Consider the following 21,974-nt stretch of genomic DNA (forward strand, 5'->3'; position numbering starts at 1 on the left):
TCAGTACTAGCTCTGACCTCATCAGCAGGGTATACAGTGATAACACAAGCAGATATAAGTAAACTCCCATAGCAACGCCTGTATAAAAACCTAGGTCTATGGACCAAGACCACTATATAGGTCCATCTAAATGCTGTAAATCCCCTAAATTAACAGATGATATTGGAGGAGTAAATGGAAATAAAGCTTTAGCTGGGTGAAGTAAGGAAGACTGTGCGTGCAGCCAATGGCAAAAGGAAAAGCAAGTGGAAGTGATGGATTTTCCAGTAAAGTTCTTTCAAATCTTGGCGCTCTGGGTATCTGAGAAACTGACTCCCAATGAGGTCAGAAAACTGAAAATACTACCAGGAGTGACGGTATAACTGCTGTGATCCTTATCAGATTTTGGGATGTCAGAGGGCCTTTCTTTTTATAATCGCCTCATGGTAATCAATTTAGACACCAACATTCCAAAGGATTACTGAAAGTTGTAAGTTCTGTGTGGACAAAGACCAATGTGGGTGTCTCAGGTCGCTATACATTGCTGCACACTATGAACATATGTAATAAGGAATCTTCCCATGCGGCCCTAGGTATTGACAAAGCAATTGATACATTAAACTGGGTGTATTAAATGGACTTGTTCAAATTAATGGGTTTCGGCCCATACTTTTTAGGGTTGAGCGCGTAAAGCGTTCTGTTCCTGGTGTAATCTCTCCATGGCCTTTTAACCACGCCCATATCACGTCCATCAGTTTGGTTGGTTCTTGGCCTTGACTTTTTTAAAATTTGCTTGATTTCATTAGTGAAAGGCAAGCATACGCCATGCCTAATCTGGTGTTTAGCCCACCTTGAGCGCACCGGCCAACTACTGAAACCATACGAGGCTCCTTGTTTTCTGTCTGGTTTTTGGACTTCTTTTTCTCCATTTCATAGGCAGCACAATCTCACTGGGCAGTAGTCAAGCACTTTGCATGAAACGACCCTTTTACATGGATAATTGCACTTTTGCCAATACGTTTCACTGCAAGTGAACTTGTGTTTCCCTTTGTGTGTCTGCTTCGCGCTCATGGCAGTTGTCGACTCGCTTATGTGAAACTGTTTTACTTTTCAATTTCAGTTTGTGGCAAGAAAAGTCGGGATAGAAGTTTACAGTGCTAATAGCTCAGACTCGAGCAAACACGAGACCCATTGCATTACACATACATGTTTGTTTAGGTTTGTTAGTTATATGTTGAATCCATCACATGAGTCCGATTTGGATTGATTTGAAGAGTTGGAGGAACAAGAGGGGTCCCAGTCAGGGATATTCCTTGCTGACTGTTCCTTTTGGTAGAACATCTAGCAATAAAAATTAGTTGGCGCACTCTGCAGCAGGTGAAGAAGGGTGAGATACTACAGTCTCCCTTCACCCCGATGATTCATGATATTTCTGAAGCAGTCCACAGCATTGGTAGTCTTTTTATTAACTCAATTAGAACACTTCAGCAACATTTCACACCTGAAAATAAATTGCAGCATTTTCTGTTCTTTTCCACTTGGAGCCTTGTTGAAGGTTTTTATATCAACAGAATCTCTGGCTAAATCCGGAAAGGGAAACATTTAGATACTTCGGAATGATGATTGCACATACCCACAAGAAACAATATGCAAATAATATGGGTAGAATAATTTAAAAGATTGAGTCTCTCTCTCTCTCGTGTTCTCTCTCGTGTTCTCTCTCGTGTTCTCTCTCGTGTTCTCTCTCGTGTTCTCTCTCTCTCTCGTGTTCTCTCTCTCTCTCGTTCTCTCTCTCTCTCGTGCTCTCTCTCTCTCTCTCTCGTGCTCTCTCTCTCTCGTGCTCTCTCTCTCTCTCGTGCTCTCTCTCTCTCTCGTGCTCTCTCTCTCTCTCGTGCTCTCTCTCTCTCGTGCTCTCTCTCTCGTGCTCTCTCTCTCTCGTGCTCTCTCTCTCTCTCGTGCTCTCTCTCTCTCGTGCTCTCTCTCGTGCTCTCTCTCTCTCGTGCTCTCTCTCTCTCGTGCTCTCTCTCTCTCGTGCTCTCTCTCTCTCGTGCTCTCTCTCTCTCGTGCTCTCTCTCTCTCGTGCTCTCTCTCTCTCGTGCTCTCTCTCTCTCGTGCTCTCTCTCTCTCTCGTGCTCTCTCTCTCTCTCGTGCTCTCTCTCTCTCGTGCTCTCTCTCTCTCTCGTGCTCTCTCTCTCGTGCTCTCTCTCTCTCTCTCGTGCTCTCTCTCTCTCTCGTGCTCTCTCTCTCTCTCGTGCTCTCTCTCTCTCTCGTGCTCTCTCTCTCTCTCTCGTGCTCTCTCTCTCTCTCTCGTGCTCTCTCTCGTGCTCTCTCTCTCTCTCTCGTGCTCTCTCTCTCTCGTGCTCTCTCTCTCTCTCTCGTGCTCTCTCTCTCTCTCGTGCTCTCTCTCTCTCTCGTGCTCTCTCTCTCTCTCTCGTGCTCTCTCTCTCTCTCTCGTGCTCTCTCTCTCTCTCTCGTGCTCTCTCTCTCTCTCTCGTGCTCTCTCTCTCTCTCTCGTGCTCTCTCTCTCTCTCTCGTGCTCCTCTCTCTCTCTCTCGTGCTCTCTCTCTCTCTCTCGTGCTCTCTCTCTCTCTCTCGTGCTCTCTCTCTCTCTCTCGTGCTCTCTCTCTCTCTCTCGTGCTCTCTCTCTCTCTCGTGCTCTCCTCTCTCTCTCTCGTGCTCTCTCTCTCTCTCTCGTGCTCTCTCTCTCTCTCTCGTGCTCTCTCTCTCTCTCTCGTGCTCTCTCTCTCTCGTGCTCTCTCTCTCTCGTGCTCTCTCTCTCTCTCTCGTGCTCTCTCTCTCTCTCTCGTGCTCTCTCTCTCTCTCTCGTGCTCTCTCTCTCTCTCTCGTGCTCTCTCTCTCTCTCTCGTGCTCTCTCTCTCTCTCGTGCTCTCTCTCTCTCTCGTGCTCTCTCTCTCTCTCGTGCTCTCTCTCTCTCTCTCGTGCTCTCTCTCTCTCTCTCGTGCTCTCTCTCTCTCGTGCTCTCTCTCTCTCGTGCTCTCTCTCTCTCTCTCGTGCTCTCTCTCTCTCTCTCTCGTGCTCTCTCTCTCTCTCTCGTGCTCTCTCTCTCTCTCTCGTGCTCTCTCTCTCTCGTGCTCTCTCGTGCTCTCTCTCTCTCTCTCGTTTATTTATATATAATATATAGAGTTGCCATAAGGAAAATGATCCTCCTCCCACACTGTCTAAATAAAATTCAAATCCTATTGACAGCAACATTTATTGTCGGCCAGGAAGAGTAGTGTATCTGTGAGCACACAAACTCCATCAAGAGAAAGGGGGCTGGGTTTTGCTGGTCCTTGGAATTGTTCTATATAGCTACTCACTTGCAACATGCTGTGCATCGCTGTTCGGAAGCGAATTAGGAAAAAAGAATGTTGATGGGTACTCATGAGGATGAGCCACTACTGAACTTACTCATGAGGTTGCCTTCGGACTTGCTTCCTTTGTTAGGCATAAGGGCAAAAATTAGGAGAATGCTGTTAAAAGAAGCTTTTTAGAGAGAAGAGACCTGGGAATATGGGCATTGCAGCCCTTTAGGAATTTACCACAGGATATGTCCATTTGCTCAAATGGGGGGAGGGGGTGCCACATTTTGGGAGACCTTCAGTACCAAGACATTGATACCTTTTCATGAGGAGAACAGCTTGCGAGGGTTGAGCCGGCTTTCCAAATGCACATGATATTGCACATATATCCTTGAGTCACTATTAAAACTGGACATGGGGTGCTACTTTGTCTCATTTAAAAATATTAAGAGCAAAAACAAAACTAGATTTTTGGAAGAAAATGTTGAAGAAAAGCTAACAGACTGAGAATGGGAGAGTGGAATGCACCTAGTTTAAAGGCATTTCTTGTAATAGTAGGTTTAAACCTAACAACTTTAACTTCGTGCATTGCGTGTGTGACACCACTGAAACTGGAAAAAAAATCTACCCTATGCAGTTCAGCCTACCCTAGATACAGAGACTCTGAATCCTCATGCACCTTACATGGAACTGCACAGCATTGAAGGGTTACTGGGAAGGGGTGGTGGCATGAATCAGTCTAAAGATATCCTCCAAGCAGTGTCTATGGAGGATTAGTCCAAAACCAAAGGACCAGACCTAAATTTGCATCACTTGGACTAGTGCTTGTAAAAAGACTCCTAGAGAAAGTATAAGATGGTACTGAATGGACATTGGCAGAGGCGTGTCATGAGGTGAGCCTGGCCAATAGAGATGAAAAAGCAGTAGATGATCTAGCAGTATTGGGGTGAATGTGCTGTATGCACTTATAGAGGACTATGTAAAAAAAAAAAAAAAAGGCACAGGAAACAATACACTGTCAGAAACCTGAAGAGCAATATACTAGAGCCCAAACATGAGAAATCTGGACTTGCAAGAAGTGAACAAATAGCATTTACACTGGAAGTTGGGGGGGAGGGGGTTTATTTGGTATATATTTTTTTTCTTGACACACTTATAATACTAGGTAGCACAGTGCTATCTGATAGTGATTGCTACATTTATGATAGCTGATATTTCAGCTAAATTATAATGATTATATAACCATAAGGAAATGTCACTGTGGTTCAAACCTTGTCTCTTTTTCATTTGATTTGTGAAGCAAATGTAATTTCTCCCTGTCCCCTCTTTTGCCATGGAAAAAACTCATAAGTACAAATCAGTTTGCTTTGTGTTGGTGCAAACTTTGTGATACTTCCCAAACTTAAAGAACCATTTTTTTTGTTGTTGTAATGTTAAATTTGTTTTACATAATCCTTGCAGTATTGTCAGATAATTAAATCAGACTATTTCCTGTTTAGATACATCATGGGTAATGACCCTGCTAAATGGTTGGACATTCATCCGGAAACGGGCATCCTAACGGGAAAGGGTAACCTAGATCGCGAGGACAAAAGATTTGTGAAGAATGACACTTACACAGTTGAAATTCTGGCAGTGGATAATGGTATGATTTGCCTGAGGATTTTCGGGGGTGGGGGGGGTTTAAAGTCTTAGGTTAATGCATATTTCATAAAATAAAAGGATAAGGTAATGTTTTCCTTCAATCATAATCTCTGATTGGTGTGGCAGATTCATTAGATTAATTAACCCAATTAAGGGTATCCAGGAGAGAATGCGAAATTCCAACATTGCTTTCCTTCTGAATGTCATATGAGAGGACAGGCAAATGCTGCACTTTCTCAGCCAAGAATTTATATTAAAAAGTTTTTAACTAAAGAGAAAAAAAGACATGTTAATGTCTTGGGTGGGGGACTTTTAGGAACTGAAAATGATTAATAAGCTAAAAGCAATCTGCTTCCCCCCCACCCCCACAAATATGTTCCTTTGACTTCTAGAATATCCCAAAAGGCTTTATTCTCAGGTTTGCCTACTTAAGTCAGCTAGACTTCCAGAAGGAAATAGGGGTTCTGTCCGGTCAGAGTAGGAACATTATTTATTAATTGCTAGTTGTAAGCAGTTGATGGAGTGTTGTAGGAAGTTGGCTCTGTATGTGCTATTTCAAAGTAAGGAATAGCATGCACAGAGTCGAAGGGTTCCCCTTAGAGGTAAAATAGTGGTAAAAAGAGATAATACTAATGCTCTATTTTGTGGTAGTGTGGTCGAGCAGTAGGCTTATCCAAGGAGTAGTGTTAAGCATTTGTTGTACATACACATAGACAATAAATGAGGTACACACACTCAGAGACAAATCCAGCCAATAGGTTTTGTATAGAAAAATATCTCTTCTTAGTTTATTTTAAGAACCACAGGTTCAAATTTAACATGTAATATCTTGTTTGAAAGGTATTGCAGGTAAGTACATTAGGAACTTTGAATCATTTCAATTGCATGTATACTTTTCAAGTTATTCACAAATAGCTATTTTAAAAGTGGACACTTACTGCAATTTTCACAGTTCCTGGGGGAGGTAAGTTTTTGTTAGTTTTACCAGGTAAGTAAGACACTTACAGGGTTCAGTTCTTGGTCCAAGGTAGCCCACCGTTGGGGGTTCAGAGCAACCCCAAAGTTACCACACCAGCAGCTCCGGGCCGGTCAGGTGTAGAGTTCAAAGTGGTGCCCAAAACGCATAGGCTTCAATGGAGAGAAGGGGGTGCCCCGGTTCCAGTCTGCCAGCAGGTAAGTACCCGCGTCTTCGGAGGGCAGACCAGGGGGGTTTTGTAGGGCACCGGGGGGGACACAAGCCCACACAGAAATTTCACCCTCAGCGGCGCGGGGGCGGCCGGGTGCAGTGTTAGAACAAGCGTCGGGTTCGCAATGGAAGTCAATGAGAGATCAAGGGATCTCTTCAGCGCTGCAGGCAGGTAAGGGGGGGGCTTCCTCGGGGAAACCTCCACTTGGGCAAGGGAGAGGGACTCCTGGGGGTCACTTCTGCAGTGAAAGTCCGGTCCTTCAGGTCCTGGGGGCTGCGGGTGCAGGGTCTTTTCCGGGCGTCGGGACTTAGGTTTCAGAGAGTCGCGGTCAGGGGAAGCCTCGGGATTCCCTCTGCAGGCGGCGCTGTGGGGGCTCAGGGGGGACAGGTTTTGGTACTCACAGTCGTAGAGTAGTCCGGGGGTCCTCCCTGAGGTGTTGGTTCTCCACCAGCCGAGTCGGGGTCGCCGGGTGCAGTGTTGCAAGTCTCACGCTTCTTGCGGGGAGATTGCAGGGTTCTTTAAAGCTGCTCCTTTGGATAAAGTTGCAGTCTTTTTGGAGCAGGTCCGCTGTCCTCTGGAGTTTCTTGTCGTCGTCGAAGCAGGGCAGTCCTCAGAGGATTCAGAGGTCGCTGGTCCCTTTGGAAGGCGTCGCTGGAGCAGAGTTCTTTGGAAGGCAGGAGACAGGCCGGTGAGTTTCTGGAGCCAAGGCAGTTGTTGTCTTCTGGTCTTCCTCTGCAGGGGTTTTCAGCTAGGCAGTCCTTCTTCTTGTTGTTGCAGGAATCTAAATCTTTAGGTTCAGGGAAGCCCTTAAATACTAAATTTAAGGGCGTGTTTAGGTCTGGGGGGTTAGTAGCCAATGGCTACTAGCCCTGAGGGTGGGTACACCCTCTTTGTGCCTCCTCCCAAGGGGAGGGGGTCACATCCCTAATCCTATTGGGGGAATCCTCCATCTGCAAGATGGAGGATTTCTAAAAGTTAGTCACCTCAGCTCAGGACACCTTAGGGGCTGTCCTGACTGGCCAGTGACTCCTCCTTGTTGTTCTCATTATTTTCTCCGGCCTTGCCGCCAAAAGTGGGGGCCGGGGCCGGAGGGGGCGGGCAACTCCACTAGCTGGAGTGTCCTGCGGGGCTGTGACAAAGGGGTGAGCCTTTGAGGCTCACCGCCAGGTGTTACAGCTCCTGCCTGGGGGAGGTGTTAGCATCTCCACCCAGTGCAGGCTTTGTTACTGGCCTCAGAGTGACAAAGGCACTCTCCCCATGGGGCCAGCAACATGTCTCTAGTGTGGCAGGCTGCTGGAACCAGTCAGCCTACACAGATAGTCGGTTAAGTTTCAGGGGGCACCTCTAAGGTGCCCTCTGTGGTGTATTTTACAATAAAATGTACACTGGCATCAGTGTGCATTTATTGTGCTGAGAAGTTTGATACCAAACTTCCCAGTTTTCAGTGTAGCCATTATGGTGCTGTGGAGTTCGTGTAAAACAGACTCCCAGACCATATACTCTTATGGCTACCCTGCACTTACAATGTCTAAGGTTTTGCTTACACTGTAGGGGCACAGTGCTCATGCACTGGTACCCTCACCTATGGTATAGTGCACCCTGCCTTAGGGCTGTAAGGCCTGCTAGAGGGGTGTCTTACCTATACTGCATAGGCAGTGAGAGGCTGGCATGGCACCCTGAGGGGAGTGCCATGTCGACTTACTCATTTTGTTGTCACTAGCACACACAAGCTGGTAAGCAGTGTGTCTGTGCTGAGTGAGGGGTCTCTTAGGGTGGCATAACACATGCTGCAGCCCTTAGAGACCTTCCCTGGCATCAGGGCCCTTGGTACCAGAGGTACCAGTTACAAGGGACTTATCTGAATGCCAGGGTGTGCCAATTGTGGAATCAAAAGTACAGGTTAGGGAAAGAACACTGGTGCTGGGGCCTGGTTATCAGGCCTCAGCACACTTTCAATTCAAAACATAGCATCAGCAAAGGCAAAAAGTCAGGGGGTAACCATGCCAAGGAGGCATTTCCTTACAAGTGTCTTACACCTTTTTGAGTTATTAAGTGTTGTATATGAAAGCCCATGTACACCCTCCACTTCAGATCATCTTATTCCTCCTGGTGACAGTAACCACATTTGGTTACTTTAATGCCATCTACACCAGTCTGACAGGTAGATCCTGCAGTGGAACTCCTTTTTAGAATGTGCTGATCAGGCAACGTGGCACCAGCGTGGCAAACCCTACAGTGGCCAATGATGAAACAATGAGCATCATTAAAATCATTACTCTGTCCCCCCCAAGGACCTATAAGAGAGGACCTCTGTTCATGTAACTATGGTCGAACGTAGTTTCCAGCTTACAACCCTAGAAATTGTGGCATCCGTGAATCTGCTTGACTTTGTTTGTCCTGGTGATAAAAAGGAAATGTATTCATACTTGTAGGCTAAATTCTGCGGAACACCCCCCCAACTATCTTTTTCATATTATTTTCTGAGATTCAGGAGATGACTTTAATGGATTTGTTAATGGAGAACTTAAACTATAACACGTTTATGGCTTTGGTGTTTCACTTCGGCCTGTCAGTCACCCCCCACCCCCTTTCCTGGGTTTTTAGGGCCCTAAATGATATTGACTCTTCCTTTCCAAACCACCCAAAGTGGTAACGAGCACTGTGCAAAAATTAATAACCACACCCAAAAGATTAACAAGTGCAGCAAACTACTGCTGTGCCCTGCATCCTGCCTTAGAAAAGAAGGGGGGGGGGCATGGGGTGGTGGGGTGGGGGGGGGGGTCAAGAACATCAATCAAGTCTTGGACATTGACTTTGAGAATCTGAAAGAAGCATCTTCTTAAGCTGCACGCTCCAATATAAAACTGTTTTGCAGAATTAATATTTCCTGGGTTCTTAAGGTGTAAATTATTCTGCCATCTACTGGTTGGGTCTCAAATGGTTGCTTACTCCTTTTTTGGGGGGGGGAGGCGGTGTTGTGTGTCATTGACTTGTCGAACATTTGGTGCTATATCCAACATAGACTGACTTCCTGGAACCCAGTCCGCATGGTCACCATTTTGCCGTTTGGCTCCAGAGCTATGAGCTGTGCTTCCAGATGTAGGAGAAGGTGTTTTCGATGAAGGAGCTGGAAAACAATGGGGCAACAGGAAAAAAAACAAAAAAAACATTGAGGGAGACCAGTTGAAAGTTTTCCCGGGAGGATCTCAACCTCCTGTGTTGAAGAATGAAAAACCAGCATAGAGCCAACCCCTTTTAAATTCCCCGAAGTGCCAACACACATTGGCAGAGAAGACTGCCATGAGCTGTGCAACCTTTGTCTGCCAAAGAACTACAGTTTAGGGGGTGCATTGTGTGCCACAAGATTCAATCCCAGCTTAGGGGAAATGCAGAGGCGGTCACACTGCGCCATGGTACGGTCTCAACACAAGTATGTATCACTTCAATAATGGACTGCTGAGTGATGAACACCCAGAAGTAACAAAGCTGGTGTAATTGGGAGGCTGAGAGACAGAGAAGGTTGTCTAGAACAGGTGGGAGAAGACCCCGAAGAGGACATCGAAGGGCACCAACACCAGAATGTACCAGGTAACTCCTTGAGGGCATAGTGAGGGGGAGTTTAAATTCTCTGCCTCGTCAATATAAACTCTGACATATTAAAAATAAATTTTGAAAAAATAATTTAAAAAGGTGCTCGAAGGGAATCGTAAGCAAAACGAATCTTGTGGGTTGTAGTTGAAACACAGTGTTGGCAGTAAACCAATGGGATCGATCTGTACTTCTAAAGAACATGTAAGGGACGGGAAGTTTTATGAGAAGTTTTCAGTGTTGGAAAAAAAAGGCTTTCAGTATTGACTGAACAAAAAGCCATTTGCATCGAAAGACGGAAAACAACTTATAAAGGCTAAAATGGAGGCCCTTATGGTAGAGAATTTGCTGATTGCTTTAAACATTTTGAATCACACACTGGCCTCATAGAGATAAAAACGGAGGAGGACTACTGGGAGCTGGAGCCTCCACCCACACCAGAGCCCAAAGATGAAGAACTATTAAGAGAGAATGGAAGAGTGCCAGTTTGAGCAAGAGCCCCTCTGCATGTCAAGCAACAGAAGAGGAGTGCAAAGGTCTGGGTACAGACTTCCCCCCCCCCCCCCCCCCCCCCCCCCAAAAAAAAAAGTGGTTGGGAGGAGGCTTTTGAGGGTCAGTATCAATGTCATGGCAGTGTATGACCACCTAGCCATAAGGGCAGCAAACGTATCAAGTGCACTTGGAGAAAGACCAGTCAGTCACGTTTTGTTTTAGAAAATAATGCTACCTTCGTCACAGAGAATCTGTTCCTCCCAATGCTGACCAGTGTACCAGGTACGAGAGACTTTCAAGAAGCTGGCTACAGCCAAGAAGAAAATGCCAAAGGTGGGAAAAAATGTAATCACTGTTCCCAAGACCCACCTATATCAAGGGCTAAGCAGCGTCTGAATAAATTAGTCACCATAACATGCAAAAATACAAATTCACTGGCCACCGTGGGGGGTCTCCATCTGACAGATTAAGAGACTGGAAATAGGGGAACGCAAGATTAAAAGGTCTGCAGCCCCCTCAATGGTGCTTCAACAGTTGCGTTGTTCAATGGAATTAGAGGATTTCAGGTAAGACCTCCCGGGGCAGTAAAGAAAGACTGCAAAGGCAGTAATTCAGTAAGGCAAAACCATCACTGATGTCTGAAATCCGCATCAGACAATGTTAACACAGCCATCAGGCAGCTCTGCTTAGGCACCATCCTAAAACGGTTGTTAATGTGTTTGTACAGCTTCAAGCAGTATGTGCATACCATAGTGATTAGCATGCCCTTCACCTGGACGAGCCTCTTTGGAAATGCAATGAACGAATCACTACAAAGAATGAAGGACAAGTCTGCAAAGTCATTAAGTGCCTTGTAGTTCAGAGGCTCATTCCAAGGAGAAAGAGAAACTGCCCTACTAGGGTTGGAACTAGCAAGCAAGTGACTTGCTAGTGAAGACTATCGCCTCAGTCAGTTGAATCCTACTCATTAGCTGGCACAGACTGTTAAGACACTGTAGGAAGCTGGCTCTGTATATACTATATCAAAATGAGATTTAGTGTGCACAGAGTTCAGGGGTTCCCCAGAGGCTTAAGTGAGGCTAAAATAGATAATGCTAATGCTCTCTTTTGTGGTAGTGTGGTAGGCAGTTAGGCTTATCAGAGGGTAGTGCAAAGCATTTGTTGTACACCCAGACAATAGAAGAGGCCCACACTCAATGTCTTCACTCCAGGCCAATGATTTTTAGATAGCAAAAATATAAATATATTTTCTTAATTTATTTTTAGAACCACAAGATTCAAGTTCCAGGTAAGTACTTCAATAGATTCGTATTTCACACATGTATCAACAGTACTTTGTTTGAAATCGACAAGTTATACAGTTTTTTAATTATTAGCAATAATCTGTTTTAAAAATGGACACGGTCCAATGTTCAGAAATGGTTCCTGGGGGAAGAAATGTTAGATTGTTTTACAGGTAAGTACAACACTTACAGGTTCAGTCTCTGAGTTTTAGGAAGTCCACAGGTTAGGGTTCAAGTTAACCCCTAACACCCACCACCAGCAACACGGGCCGGCCGGGTGCAGAGGTCAAAGATGAGCAATTTTAACATGGGCTCCTATGGTCTGCCTGCAGGTAAGTACCCCCGTCTCTGAGGGCAGAGCCGGGGGGGATTAGAGGAACACTGGAGGGGCCACAAGTAGGCACTAAACACACACCCTCAGGGGCAGCAGGGTGCAAATAGGACAGCAGGTTTCCAATGCTGGTCTATGAGGAGACCCGGAGGTCACTCTGAGGCTGCAGGGGAGTTCCAGGGGGTTGTGTCTGGCAGACCACATGCTGGACAGTGAGGAGGGCTGCCTGCTGAAAGTTTCTACACCGGAGGTTTGGTTCTCCAAGGTCTAGGGGCTGTGTGTAGGTCTTTAAGCATCGGAAATCTTTTTCTGGAGCTTCGAGGTCAGGGGGGTCCTTGGGGTTCCTTCTGCAGGCATCGGCGTGGATCCTCCAAACCAAGATGGATGATTCTGCAGGAGGACCACTTCAGCTCTGGACACCTTGGAGGTGGTCTTGGCTGGGGTGGTCGCTCCTACCCGTTTCCCCTAATTTCCCACCAGGCTTGTTGCCAAAAGTGGGGCTTTGTCTGAGGTGGTGGGCAGCTCCACTCGCTAGAGTTCCCTGGGGCATTGTAATCCGAGGCCAGGTGTTACAGTTCCTGTAGTGGGAGTTGTGAAGCATCTCCACCCAGGACTGGCTTTGTTTCTGACCACAGAGTGCACAAAAGCACTCCATCCATGTGGTCAGAAACATGCCTGAATGTAGCAGGCTGGCACAGACCGGTCAGTCCTACACTAGCAGTGTGGCTAACATACAGGGGGCATCTCTAAGATGCCCTCTGTATGCATTTGTCAATAAATCCCACACTGGCATCAGTGTGGGTTTATTTTGCTGAGAAGTTTACCACACTTCCCAGTATTCAGTGAAGCCATTTTGGGGCTGTGGAGTTTAATGACTAACTCCCAGACCTTATACTCAATACGGCTACACTGCACTTACAATGTCCAAGAATGGACTTGGACACTATAGGGGCACATTGCTCATGCAGTTATGCCCTCACCTGTGGTATAGTGCACCCTGGCTTAGTGCTGTAAGGCCTGCCAGAGGGGTGACTTACCTATGCCACAGGCAGTGGTTTGTGGGCATGGCACCCTGAGAGGGTAAAGTGGGGAATTGCAGAAACAAAACTGCTGCATCTGCCAAAAGTCACAGACCTGTTAAACAAGAAGGCAGTAGTGAAAGCGACTCAACTTCCATGTACCCCACAGGGCCCTATGCTGAGACCAGCTCTTTCGAACAAGTACCCCGCAACAGGAAAACCAGAACAGGAGGACGCTCCTTATCCTACCTTGCAGCCACCGCCTGGAACACCCTACCCATCTACATCAGACAAACCACCTCCCTCCTCAGCTTCACGAAGTAACTGAAGACATGACTTTTTTAAACCACCTAACCGGTATTCGTTACACTCTACCCCAAAGCCTTCGCAGTGGTAAAGAGGATCCAGGCACTGCTAGAGCCAACACTTTATCAGAAGCGTCAACCCCTGATGGTGGGGATAGTGGGCATGATGGCATCCTGTCAGTTGCCTGTGGGTCAGGAGGAGGAGGCAAAGCACATAAATGTTAAACCTGAGCTTAGTCTTTTTGTCCTAAACACAACCACCATGTCCTACCTCCACAAGCTGGGAAGACAAGGTCACACGTTCTTTGCAGACTAGCATAGGACCTATATAAATGGGTTAGTCAGAGAAAGAAACTAATAGCAGTACTGCTAATGGAAGTGCACACCATAGATGTGGATAGGCTAAGCAGACAAACTCCTCATGCAAGAAGGAACTAAAACAAGTGAAGAGAATCTTCTAGGATTGAGATTCTTTTCAAGTCACAATAAAAAGTGCCAAAAGATGTGCATCAGGGACCTTTGTCACCTGACACTAGGGTATGCCCAGTTGATAAAATGGTCAGGATAATTTACATTAACTCTCTGCCCCTATCTCACTATCTGATAGACATCTAGCTGCAGATCCCTTACCTTAGGATTATCCCCAGGTGTCAGACTGGATCAAGAAATATTTTGTGCAGTACCCCTGTGTGGCAGTAGGTGGCGTCATTTGACTGCGTGGTGTCTGCACCAGAAGTGGTTTCCGGAGCCTATACTGGGCCACCTCAGCATGTTGAAATCATTTCTTTTCCTTCAGCACCAGTCTGTGCAGATCTGGCGCGCTACGCCCAGTCTTTTTCTTATTTTTTTTTAATTTATTTTTTTACTCCTGGTGTGGCAGGTATGTCAACAAGAAAGCTGGCTTCAAGCCCTGCAGTGCCAGTCACCGATAGATGTCACTGATGGACCCACATCTTGTTTGCATTGTGGTCGCGGTTGAGGCCCAGAAACAAAGACTTACGTCGACTACTGTACCATGCACCCCCAAATGATCCATCAAGCTCCTTGCTCCTCAATGTGCGTCGCTACGACATAAGGTACAAATCTTCCCCATCTTGACAACTGGCTCCTGAAGCAGGCTCACCACAGATGGCTGTCTCCCACCTCCTGACTATGGTGGACCTCCTGCACTTGCTGGGATTCACTATCAACGTGCCACAGTCACATCAGACTCCCTCCCAGACACTCCCTTTTGAAGGAGCTGTTCGGGACGCTGCATTTTCGGCCTTATCCTCCGAAATTGTGAGTCCAGTATATTCAGGCTATAATTCAGATGTTTGAGTCTCTATCATGAGTTTCGGAGAGGCTGGTTTTGAGGCTGCTGTGCCTCATCGCCTCCTGTGCCCTGCATGTAACACAACCCGCTGGCATATACAGTCATTGCAGTGGGACATTAGGTTCCAATGGGTGCAGCATCAGGAGAATTGCTCCCACATGGTCCGAATCTCAGAGGAAACTGAAAGATCTGCTGTAGTGGCTAACGAACCAAGATTGGGTTAGCGGCAAACACCTCTCCTTTCCCCAAACTAGATCTGACAGTAGTGACAGATATGCTGCTCCTGGGATGTGGCAGCCAATCTGGGAGAGGTAGGGATTGGAGATCTCTGGCATAATCCAACCTCCACTTCAACTCCAGGAGCTCTGGGTGCTCTTGTTGACATTGAAAAGCCCTTCTACTCTCATTCAAGGGAAAGCTAGCGCAGGTGTTCAGACAACACCACCATGTTTTACTGCAGCAAACAGGACTGGGTGGTGTTGTGGACATTTATCAAGAGACCCTGCACCTCTGGACATGGCTGGAATATCAGGGCTCTGCCTTGGGTACCTTCTGCCGTTTCAGCCTTTCTCTGGTTGGCCAATCAGACATCCCTGTTAAGATACCCTGTTGAAATAAGTTTTTGAAAGGTCTGCAATACGTTTCCTCCCTCACCCTTGATCATGCCCCAGTGCAAACCTAATCTAGTGCTCAGTTTTCTGACATGTGCTCCTTTTGAGCAACTGTACTCAAGCTCCCCATCTTCAGGATATCCTTAGTGGCAGTAACATCTGCCCTGTGGGTTGGTGAGCCTCCGGCTTGGTCATCTAGGTCCCAATACCTGAACATCTACCCAGACAAGCTGGTTCTTTGCACTAGAGCTTCCTTCCTGCCGCAAATGGTCACTCCATTTCATGTAGGCCAGTCCATCACCCTGCCTACCTTTTACACTCTACCACATCACTCTAAGGAAGAAGAGTTACCTCACCAACTAAACCCAAAAAGAACGTTGCCATTCTACCTTGACCACACAAGAGTCCTGGTTTGACGATCAACTCTTCAAGAGTATCTCAAAGTGAAGGGGAAGGCCATGCAAAAAAGGAATTTGTATTAAGAGTTGCTACGCATTGGCTAAGACTCAACCCCCTGAGGGCTAGCGTACTCATTCTAGCAGACCTAAGGCTGCGGTCACTGCATTAGAATGCAGAGTTCTGGTCCTGGACATCTGCCAGGCAGCAACATGGACTTCTCTACACATGTTCAAGAAGCATTACTGCCTGGACAGTAGGGTCTGTCGGGATGAACACTTTTCCCGTTTGGTCCTGCAGGAATTTCCAGTGTGAAATAGTTTTGCACACTCACCCCTAGGGAGGCATTGCTATTCTATTCTTTGGTAAATAATCTCCAGCTAGAAATCTCTATCAGATGACCAAGTTACTTACCTTCAGTAACGCCTTATCTGGTAAAGACTCTAGCTGCAAATTTCTTACCGGCCCACCCTCAGACCTCTTCCTGCAGACTGATTTCCAAGGACAGGCTGGTCCCCTTTCAGGCCCTAGTTTTCCACACCAGTGGTCAGTGTTCTTCATGACTCCGTGGTGTGGAAAGTCACGAGAAGAAACTGACATCAGCTTGCTGAGGTGGTGCCTATAAAGGCACTGCACACAACGTTGGGTGCAGGTGATGCCATGTGGAGCCAGTTGACACCACCTCTCGATGTGCAGAGGTACTGCTCGATGACCTAGTCAGGGGCTACTGTTTTGGAGTTCACAAACACTCTGCCAAACATCCTTCCCCGCATACACACCCTCTTCCCCAGAGCATCCATGCCGCCTCCTGGAGGAAGCAGAGCCACTCATTTGCAATGTGGCCTTGGAGCCACTGCAGCAAGGGAGTGTACTTCCTGTACTTTCTCATTCCCAAGAACTCTTCAGCCCATACATGACCTCAGGACCCTCAGCAGATGTATCCTGTCAGAACACTTCCACATGACACTGCAGAATGCCATCCCTCTACTACAGCAAGGTGACTTCATGACCGCCACCTCAATCTGAAGACACCTGCTTTCACATCTCGATTCCCCTTGCACATCACTGGTACCTCCAGCTCATGGTAAGTTGGAAACATTACCAGTCAAAGTGCTGCCCTTCAGGGTCACTGCTGTCCCATGGGGGTTGATAAAGTGTCTTGCTCTGGTAGCTGCTTATCTCCGGATGAACAGCGTCCACATATTCCTTGTCTTGAAAGACTGAATGATCAAGAGCGTAACCAACAGCAGTGCCTGGCACGCACACAGGCCACCATTAACCTGCTATACGATCTGGGGTTTGCCATCAGTTCAGCAAAGTCCCACCTCCAGTCCGTTCGGGTTTAGCCCTTCTTGGGAGGGTGCTTACCCAGCTCTGTTACCAGTCTGGCATGGGTTCAGGCTTTCCAATCATTGCTCTACTTCTTTCAGCCAGATCACCAAGTAACTGTCAGGATGGTCTTGCGCTTCCTCACCATTATGGCCTCTAGTATGGCCATAGTTCTCCATGCCAGGTTACACCTGCACCTGTTGCAGGAGGCCCTAGCAGCACAGTGCACAGTGGTCACAAGCGGAAGGTCATTTAGAGTATCTAATATCCATCTATGGCCATATTCCTCTCTACAGTAGTGGGAGAGCAACAACCTGTTGCAGTGCCGTCCCATTCTTGAACAGCTGTTGAAGGTGACATCTCAGTAGACCGTTTTCCTTACTGGGTTGGGGGTGTACGTTCAAGATTTGACAATTCAAGGTATGTGGGCAACCCCTCAACAGGGTCTCCGCATCAATTACCTGTAGCTGCTAGCCATCCAGCTGGCACTCAAGGCGTTAATGTAACATTCAACACAAGGTGGTCCACATTCACACAGACAAGGTAACCACCATGTTTTACCTTCATAAACAGGGCGGCACTCACTCTCCAAAGTTGTCTGTGCTTTAGCTCAGGGCATTTGGCCATGGACACACCATCACAAAGTGCATCTGTTGGTGGAGTACTCTCCAGGAATGGAGAACAGATTTGCAGACATGCTCAGCAGGATGCAGCATATAGCCCAAGAATAGTTCCAAAAGGCAAGATGTATTGGCTTTGCCATTGCTTATCTTGTTTCTTGACGCAACCCACCCAAACATCTCTAGGTGATGAGTTATTTCATCCCTATTTGTCCAGAGGCAGGTTAGGGGATTGGGGTTGGGAGTGGCTGCTCTTTAGAACTTGCTTCATCCTCAATTTCTACTCTCATACTTCTGTTGTCTGGGGGTTTCTGGACGTATTCCTCTTTGCCACTGCAGAAAACGCACAATAACAAAGCTTCCCCTCCAGGTTCCCACACCCAAAGTCTGTGGGCAATGCATTGATCAAGTGGGTAGGGATATTTGCCTACGCTCTTCCATCTTTCCCACTGTTTCAGTTCGTGGTCGCAAGCTTCAGCAGACATCACTCCCTTTTATACTGGTGGCTCCCAAGTGGGCCACAGAGCCCTGGTTCACCACCCTCCTCGACATCTCGCTAGTGCCCCATGAGAAGCTGTCCAACTGACCAAACCTTCTCGCACAGAATCGGGGCACACTCAGGCGCTCGTTTCCCAGGCAGCTAAATCTTATTTGGCTCCTCTGGTCCTAGATTTTGGGTACCTCTATCTACCACCAGTGTATATGACCATCCTTAAGGAAGCCCGTAGCCCTACGATAGCCTGCTAAGCAGCCCAAAGGAAAATGGTTGTGCACAACTGTATTCCCAGGCACATCGGCAGTTCAAGATATTGTCTGGTATCTGCTTTCCTTACAGAAGTTGGGCTGCACTGTCCCTTCCATCAGACTTCATTTAGCCGCAGTTGCTGCTTACCTTCAGAACAGGAAACGCATATCAGGAGTGTTTTCACTAGACTTTAGGTTCTCCTTTCAAACCACTTCACTCATGTCGCTCCAGTTTCTTACCAGAAAGCTAGTCTTCCTAAGTAGCCATAGCCTCCCTCCGGCGTGTGAGTGAGCTTCCGGACGTTACCTTACAGGATCCTTTTCTCCGAGTTTACAAAGATTGGGTAGTCCTCAAGACAAACCCCAAGTTACTGCCCCAGGTGGACTCTTCCCACCTTAAAACGATTGAACTCCTGATTTTCTTTCCATATCGGGAGTTAGTGGCAGAGATGGTCCTTCACACGTCAAAAGGACCTTCGTACTACAACGACATGACAAAACCCTTCCATAAGACACAGCAGCTCTGTCTCCTTTTCCATACCACACAAGGGCCATGCTCTCTGAAGCGGGCATAGCCTGAGGGTTGATAAAATGTACCTAGATCTGTTATGCTGACATAGAGACCTTAGCCTCTCCCTCACAGACCCCACTTTACCCACAAAAGGGGGCCTCCCTGGCTTTCTTGGGTACTGTTCCGTGTGGTGGACATCTGCAAGACAGCTCCCTGGTCTACTTCACACACTTTCACCAAGCATTACTTTGTGGATGTCTTGGCAAGCTAAGGTTGGCCGGACTGCTCCACACACTTTTCCAGTCCTCTGCAACATCCGCTGGCTAGCCACCACTTAGGGGAGAACTGCTTTACAGTCTGTTCACCACATGTGTATCTACAGCTGCTAATACCAGGAATGGAAAATGTTACTTGCGCTATAAGCATCCTTTTGTGGCATGTAGCGATATAGATACACACAATCGAGGCTGCTGCCAGGAAGCGGTGCGGGACCGTGGGGGGGGGGGGAGGGGGAGTTTGTGTGCTTCTCTCCATGGTTTCTGCTCCCCCCACCCCTGAATACCCAATGTTACTCTCGCTCCCTCGTCTCCCATGTGGGTGAATTTTATTTCTTCCCCCGCCCACTTTCAATCATTCCCAGCTCCCTCAAAACCCATGACTGTCTTTTTTTTTTATTTTATTTTTTTATTACATTTTACTCCTCCAAAAAAAAAGGGGGGGGGGGGGAGTTCTCCGTGACAGAAGCTGACACTACTACATTGCATCTCATTGTATGGATATGACTGGACCACCAAGTACTTGTGCCTTGTACTGCCAAGGAGGTGGCCATGTATTATATTTCTTCAGTTGTGCATGTAAACCTGAAGCATTGACTGCAGTTGTTGCCTTTGCCTTTTGTATCAGTGGTATGTGTGTTTTGTTTTTCTCCTGCAGGGGTTCCGCGTGGAACGGGCATGCTCACTGTTGTCCTGCGTCTTCTGGATGTGAACGACAATGGACCAGAGCCCGATCCTCGCATGTTCACAGTCTGCACTGAGAACGCAGAGGCTCAGATGCTGAATATCGTTGATCTCGACCGACCCCCAAACACCTTCCCATTCCGAGCTGAACTAACACACGAGTCTGCAGCATCCTGGGACGTGCACATGAACGAGAAAGGTATTTGAAATGTCTGGGAAGTGGGCTGGCAAGGTATAGCAAGGGCAAGAAATGCAATTTAACAAGCTAGCTAGTATTATTCAATACTTCTGGTTCCTAAAGCGAACTCCTGGCCCATCGCTGGTATATTTCAAAACTGATCAATCCACCGCGTTGATGGATAAGGTGATCCTACCACAAAATTAGCATTGCAGCTTTCTCCACTCCTGACAATTGTCTATGTATTTTGCTGTGGCGAGGGGGTAGAATTCTAGCCAAACAATGAGCTGGGGGGGAGGCGGGGGATAATTCGAACAGAACCAGCTTCACCAGCCCATAGACCATACATGGAGGTGGTGCAGAATTGATTGCAGCCTGCAATTGTCGCTCGTATTGTGGAGTTTGTACAGCATCTTTTTACCGCTTTGTTGGTGGTCGAAGAAGTAGATACTCTGTTCATTTTGTATGAGTGGAAGTGTGTGTTCTGTTGAGCTCTGTGAGGTGAGTGTTTCGGTGCTGTGAAGTTCTGAAGGGTTCAATAATGTTGTGGATTGTAATAAAACATGCTTTAAGGTGGCATCCCTTCGTAATATATTTCTTATGGAAATTTCAAGGAATTTTTTTATCCAGAATGTAATATTATTCCGTTCGATGGCATCTGTCGCTGTAGATACGCATGTTCTGCAATAGCTCGCCATCTGGTGTTGGGCCGGAGTGTTACAAGTTGTTTTTCTTCGAAGAAGTCTTTCGAGTCACGGGACCGAGTGACTCCTCCTTTTGTCTCCATTGCGCATGGGCGTCGACTCCATCCTCGATTGTTTTTTTTCCGCCATCGGGTTCGGACGTGTTCCTGTCGCTCCGAGTTTCGGAACAGAAAAAAATAGTTAATTTCGGAAGATTTTTCGTCGGTATTGTTGCGTTCGGGATCGGCATACTAAGATTCAACACCGCATCGAAGATCGAAGAGCTCCGGTGCCCTTCGGGGTAGTTTTTCGATCCTCCGTCGGGGCCTGGTCGGCCCGACCGCGTGCTGAGGAACGCCGATGGAACGGACCCCGTTCCGTTTCTGCCCCAAATGCCACAATAAATACCCCTACACAGACCAACACTTGGTCTGCAACCTGTGCCTGTCACCTGAGCACAGCGAAGACACCTGCGAGGCCTGTCGTGCGTTCCGGTCCCGAAAAACACTCCGAGACCGTCGAGCCAGAAGACTTCAAATGGCGTCCGCACCGACAGCCCGAGGGGAGTTCGAGGAACAGGAAGAGGAAGGTACCTTCTCGATCCAAGACTCAGACTCCGAAGGATTCGACGACACACAAACCGTGAGTAAGACGTCGAAAACCACACAAAGAAACATTTACAAGGCCCAGGGGACGCCACTGCCACCAGGCCATGGCTCAACCCATAAAATCGGTGACCGACCGTCGGCACCGAAAAAGGCCCAAACAGTGCCGAGATCGTCCGACTCCGGTCGAGACACCGGCACGCAGCCTTCTCGGGACCGAGAAAGTGCTGGAGACAAGCCTCGACACCGAGATGCCGGTGCGGACACGGCTCGACGCCGAGACAGCGGCACCGAAACAGATCGACGCCGAGAGGCTTCGGCCCCGAAAAGGAAAAAAGTCACCTCGGAGCCGAAAAAACACGCAGACAAAGTTTCGATGCCGAAACAAACTGCAAGCGACCCAGCTTCAGGCTCTTATACAGAAGAGCACTCGCTAACCTCCCAAATGCAGAAGCATAGGTTTGAGGAAGAGCTACAAGCAACTGATGCGGACCATACGCAAAAGCGTATCTTCATTCAGCAGGGGACAGGAAAAATAAGCACCCTTCCCCCCATTAGGAGAAAGAGAAGGTTGGAGTTCCAGACGGAACAAGCACCACAACCAAAAGTGGTGAAAAGAGTTACACCACCACCCTCTCCTCCGCCCGTGATTAACGTTTCACCAGCACAAACGCCATCACACTCCCCAGCTCGCACCACCATGAGCCAGGGTGACCAAGACCAGGACGCATGGGACCTATACGACGCCCCAGTGTCAGATAACAGCCCAGAGGCATACCCTACAAAACCATCTCCACCAGAAGACAGCACCGCGTACTCTCAGGTGGTGGCTAGAGCAGCACAATTTCACAACGTAAGCCTCCACTCAGAACAGGTCGAGGATGATTTCTTGT

The 21,974-nt window shown here is 47.5% G+C and overlaps 1 protein-coding gene across 1 annotated transcript in view; it reads left to right on the plus strand.

Annotated features, from left to right (window-relative positions):
- LOC138266996 (B-cadherin-like) overlaps positions 1-21,974 on the plus strand; it is a 125,017-nt gene that overhangs the window by 85,220 nt on the left and 17,823 nt on the right. The window contains 2 exon segments of the mRNA XM_069215833.1: positions 4,781-4,926; positions 19,590-19,814. Coding sequence (XP_069071934.1) covers positions 4,781-4,926; positions 19,590-19,814 — 371 coding nt within the window.

Source organism: Pleurodeles waltl, chromosome 12 (genome assembly GCF_031143425.1).
Source record: "Pleurodeles waltl isolate 20211129_DDA chromosome 12, aPleWal1.hap1.20221129, whole genome shotgun sequence".
NCBI classification, from domain to species: Eukaryota; Metazoa; Chordata; class Amphibia; order Caudata; family Salamandridae; genus Pleurodeles; species Pleurodeles waltl.